The following is a 5,356-nucleotide window of genomic DNA, read 5'->3' on the forward strand; positions in this document are numbered from 1 at the left end:
GCTACTCTTCATTGCAATGTGCGGGCTTCTCATTGCTGTGGCTTCTCTTGTTGCAGAGCATGGGCTCTAGGTGTGTGGGCTTCAGCAGTTACAGCACGTGGGCTCAGTAGTTGTGGCTCACGGGCTTAGTTGCTCCGCGGCATGTGGGATCTTCCTGGACCAGGGATCAAACCTGTGTCCCCTGCATTGGCAGGTGGATTCTTAACCACTGCACCACCACGGAAGTCCCAGTTTTTGTTTTTAAAATATCCATGTGAAGTGGACCTCTGCAGCTCAAACCTGTGCTGTTCAATGGTCGTCTAGATCTAAGAAGAGATCTGTCATAAGCAATTGGCTCAGGTGATTATGGAGGCTGGTGCAAGGCTGATCCATTACCATCCTGTGCTTTCCTTTGTTTATAACTTTCCTTTAAATCTTTTCCAAAAATGGATGCGTTCCAAGGTCAAGGTGATAAAATTGCACTTTGGAAAAAAGATTTTAACATACATTTTAATGAATCTTTCTCCCCATAATTTGGTAAAAACCATTTTTCATTTAGAAAATAGACAAAACTACCTCTTTGGGGACATACCCAACCAATGTTTGGGAAAGCAAGTGGTTATTTTTTGATGCAATTGTAAAATATGAAACGTGATTATTTCTGTAATCTAAAGATAACCTCAGTGCTGAAGAGGTAAATAGCATTGCCTTTTAGTTTCATTCTTCTATAAAAATTGGTCACCTATGCCACCTATGATTTTTTTAAAATCTACTACATCTTTTCCATTCCTATTTCAAAAATACTAATCTTAAGATGCTAATATTCAACACAAACTTCAAAAGTGGGTTCTTATGTTACTTTGTAAAAATTTTGACTTTAAAACTGCCACCTTTAGCTATACGAGGTTAGTTCTGTTCCTAGTGTTTTACATGTACTCAGTTTTAAAAATAATGTTGAAAATCTTGGGTTGTACATTTACATACAGAATATTCAACAACAGAGTCCTATCAAAAGAAATTAAATTTAAAATCAAACCCAGGGACTTCCCTGGCAGTCCAGTGATTAGGACTCTGTGCTTTCACTGCTGAGGGCATGGGTTTGATCCCTGGCTGGGGAACTAAGATCCCACAAAGCCGGGTGGCACAACCAAAAAATAAAAATAACCCAAACCCATATGTTATTCAAATTATTCAAACTTTTATTAATAGCTGGTGTTTTAAAATTCATTGCTTGTAAAAATAATCTTATTAATACTATTCACATGTGTCCCTCTTGAGACCAGGAAAATGCCTTTTCCATATAAATAATTTTGAGTTATAAGTGAATAATCAATTTTGAATTTCAAATGAAGAAACCAAATTAATGGGAATCATTAGAAAGGAAGGAACTACTCCACTGTCTACCTCTTGATTAGTTTCTGAAAGTATTATGCTCTCAGAGATGAAGCAAAACAACTTGACAGTTATCTGTATTACATTTGCTTATTCGCTGAAGCACCTTGGAACCCACTGGTAACTAATCAATATTTAATTTTGTATAGAGCTGGGGTATTACAGGGCTGACACCTGTCAAATATATTCATCTTTTGGACAAAAGCAGGTTATCCTCAATGCTCTTCCTAAGTATCAATCTAAACAGTTTGCATTAAACCAATTTGATATGTATATCTTACTGTCAGAACTGTCAGGAAAACGAAAGCCTATGTTTGAGAAAAACCAGACTCTGGGCTCAGATCATACCTCTGTGATAAGTTTGTGTTTTTAAATTACTGAAAATTAAACAAGGTTTCTTAGAGTTGGAAAATTGGTAATCCAAAGAAACAAGAAAAAAAAAAAGAATTAAAGTGTCTCAATGTGTAGTAAAAATGAACCATGAATCAGTAGTTCTTTTAGTACCTAATGGTATGAGGTCTTATGCAAATCATTCTACTTGCTTTAAAAGGTTCACTTAAGGGACTTCCCTGGTGGCGCAGTGGCTAAGAATCCACCTGCCAATGCAGGGGACACGGGTTCCATCCCTGGACCAGGAAGATCCCACATGTCAGGGAGCAACTAAGCCTCTGTGCCACAACTACTGAAGCCTAGAGCCCATGCTCCGCAACAAGAGAAGCCGCCACACGGAGAAGCCCGTGCACCACAGTGGAGAGTAGCCCCCACTGGCCACAGCTAGAGAAAGCCCGCACACAGCAATGAAGACCCAACTCAGCCAATAAATAAATAAATAAAATATATATATATATATAAAGAGGATCACTTAATACCATAAAAAGGGACATCTTCCCGTCAGCCTTATCCCAATTGAAATAGAGAAAGGTGACTTCAAAGACCCAGGTAAGAGACAGTCTTGGCGGAGAGTCGCCGCGGTTTCCCGCTTCAGCGGTGCTCGGACGGAAGCCGGCGCTCGTGCTCCCCGCTGCCTCCTGCGGCCGGCCGCTCGGAGCCAGCCCCAGCCACCACCTCGCCTCACAGCGCCCTCCCACACCCGAGGTCCCCGCCGCCGCTCCAGCGCCGCGCGGCCGCCCGCCAGCACGACCGCGTCCCCCTCGCAGGTGCGCCGGAACCACCACCCGGACTCGGACGCCGCCGTCAACCGCCAGATCGACCTGGAGCTCTACGCCTCCTCCGGCTACCTGTCCGTGTCACACTATTTTGACCGCGATGATGTGGCTTTGAAGAACTCGGCCAAAGTCTTTCTTCACCAGTCTCGTGAAGAAAGGGAACATGCTGAGAAACTGATGAAGCTGCAGCACCAGCGGGGTGGCCGAATCTTCCCTCAGGATATCAAGAAACCAGACCGTGACGACTGGGAGAATGGGCTGAACGCAATGGAATGTGCGCTACACTTGGGAAAAAATGTGAATCAGGCACTACTGGAACTGCACAAACTGGCCACTGACAAAAATGACCCCCATGTGTGTGACTTCATCGAGACGCATGACCTGCATGAGCAGGTGAAATCCATCCAAGAATTGGGTGACCACGTAACCAACGTGCGCAAGATGGGGGCCCCCGGATCTGGCCTGGCAGAGTATCTCTTTGACAAGCACACCCTGGGAAGCAGGGATAGCGAGAGCTAAGCCTTAGGCTGGCTTCCTGTAGCCACAGGGGTGACTTCCCTGGTCACCAAGGCACTGCGTGCATGTTTGGGTTACCTTTACCTTTTCTAAAGTTGTACCAAAACATCTACAAGTTCTTTCCTTAGTACCATTCCTTCAAATAAAGTAATTTGGTAATCCCCCCCCCCCACAAAAAAAGACCCAGTAAGATCAAAGTAGAAATTACCTGGCTGTGGAGACACACAAAAATGCTTATATGCTGTAATAATTTAGTGTTATTATTCTTTTCTTAACACTTTTTCAGGTGTTAAGAATAAAGGAAATAAAGGGGAAAAAATCACTATAAGATGATTTCAGATGTCTGCAAGTCACTCTGCTTAACATAACCATACTGGCCTCTAAAAACTCACAGGAAAAAGAATTCTATAGTCTAGAATCGTACTTTTGTGCTTCAGATTTCTTTCAATTAAAGTTAACTTCAATAATGCTACTTTATTTTATTCTGCAGTGATTTCAGGAAGATGCTGGAGAAAGGACTTAAACGTGAGAGGTGGGGATGAAACATTGTTTTCTATGAAGAAAACCACTGAGTAGGTTCCAAACTTACAGATTTGGGGGAGGCCTATGAAATCTGTCACGTTTTATTTTTCCACCATAATCAGGGAGAACCATTCCCCTTGTGGAAATTCTTCAGGTCAGACTTGCCCTGGGCCAGGTCACAGACACTGGCCCCCATTTACTGACATAACTGCTCACTTCCGTTTATCAGACACCTGCTAAGGGCTGGGCTTTGCGTCTGACCCTCCATGTGAATTTTCCGTAGTTCTCACAGCCATCTTGCCAGGACACATTGTTTTTGACAATTTATACATTAAAAGCACTGACATTCGAGAACATTAACTTTCCTGAGATGACACAGCTAGTGAATGGAATAGCCAAAATTCAACCTAAAAGCCCAACTCCAAAACCCAGCTCCCCTCCACAGTACGATGCTGTCAAGCTATTTCAGAAACACTTTAATTCATCCCAGCACATTTTCTGTAAAGCTAAGACATCATCCTACTATTTCTTTCGCTGCCTCTTCTGTCTCCGTTCACCAGCAAATATGTTCCCACCTTCTGGTAAGCGATCTCTCACAGCTCTCCTACTCTAAGTCCAAGAGGGGCGGCCCAGAGGTTGGGATACAAGCAGTCTGGCCAGTTGGTAACGTTCCAGTCCTTTTACGTGGAGTGATCTGTCCAGGTGTGAACCCCTAGGACTCAGTCCCAGGCTTTTGGTGGAACTGTGACGGAAGGGTGAGATGTAAACCTAGAGCCTGGAGATGCGGGCAGTCGTCTTGCTGTTTGGAAAAGTGCCTGCAAACGAAGGCACCACAGAGGCCAGAGATGACAGGGGCCCAACCCTGAACCCGGGCTGCTTGCACCCTGAACCTCACCTGGAGCAGGGTCTGCTCCTTCGCAGTTATGTGAACTATAAACTTCCTTTTTTTCCCCCGTAAGCAACTGTGAGGTGGGTTTCCTGTCTTTTGTAACCCTTCATAACATGCTGCCCTACTTGTTTAAAAATGGATAGTTCACCGCGGCTGGTGGGATTGCACAAGGGTGCGGCCACTCTGGATGAGGAATTTAAATGTAACACGGGTGACTTACAGTACAACTGAGCGACTCCAGTGCTAGGATCTGAAAACATGGTTCACACAGCATCTGGCAGACGAATGCTCACAGCACCACTGGTTCACAATGTCCTCAAAGTGGAAAAAACCCCAGTCCATCCACTGATGGACAGGTTTTTCAACATGTGGTTTACCCACGTGGTGGATCACTGCTCAGTGAAAAGCAATGAGGTAGTGGTCCGTGCTACGCCATGGATAACCCCCAAAAACGCTATGCTGCATGAAAGAAGCTGGTCATAAAAGACCACATAGCATATGATTCCATTTACATGAAGTGTCCCAAAGAGACAAATCCAGAGTAGATGAGTGGTTGCCAGGGGCTGGGGAGGCAGGGGGAGCCGGGAGTAAGTGTGGATACAGGGTTACTTTTGGGGGTGATGGAAATGTTTCAAATTATATAGTGGTGATGCTTGCACAACTTTGTAAATATCCTAAAAACCACGGAAATGTCCACTTTCAATGGGTGAAATTCTATGGGGTGTGAATTATATCTCAATAAAGCTATTATTCTATTTATAGTTTGACTTTTCAAAAATCTAATTATATTTATAGTTCAACTTTACTACTTTACTGATGAAAATATAACTTTAGAGTATATGAAGGATTTCCTCTAACTATATGATTCCAAATTGTCCTATATAAAACACTG

The 5,356-nt window shown here is 43.6% G+C and overlaps 1 protein-coding gene across 1 annotated transcript; it reads left to right on the forward strand.

Moving 5' to 3' along the window:
* Positions 1-425: 425 nt before the first annotated feature.
* On the forward strand, positions 426-3,160 carry LOC130851925 (ferritin heavy chain-like). Its single transcript, XM_057732594.1, has 3 exons — positions 426-447; positions 2,322-2,438; positions 2,470-3,160. The coding sequence occupies exons 1-3, from the start codon at positions 426-428 to the stop codon at positions 3,054-3,056; spliced, it is 726 nt and encodes a 241-aa protein (XP_057588577.1). The 3' UTR covers positions 3,057-3,160.
* The last annotated feature ends 2,196 nt before the right edge of the window (positions 3,161-5,356 follow it).

This window comes from Hippopotamus amphibius, chromosome 4 (assembly GCF_030028045.1).
Source record: "Hippopotamus amphibius kiboko isolate mHipAmp2 chromosome 4, mHipAmp2.hap2, whole genome shotgun sequence".
Classification (NCBI taxonomy): Eukaryota; Metazoa; Chordata; class Mammalia; order Artiodactyla; family Hippopotamidae; genus Hippopotamus; species Hippopotamus amphibius.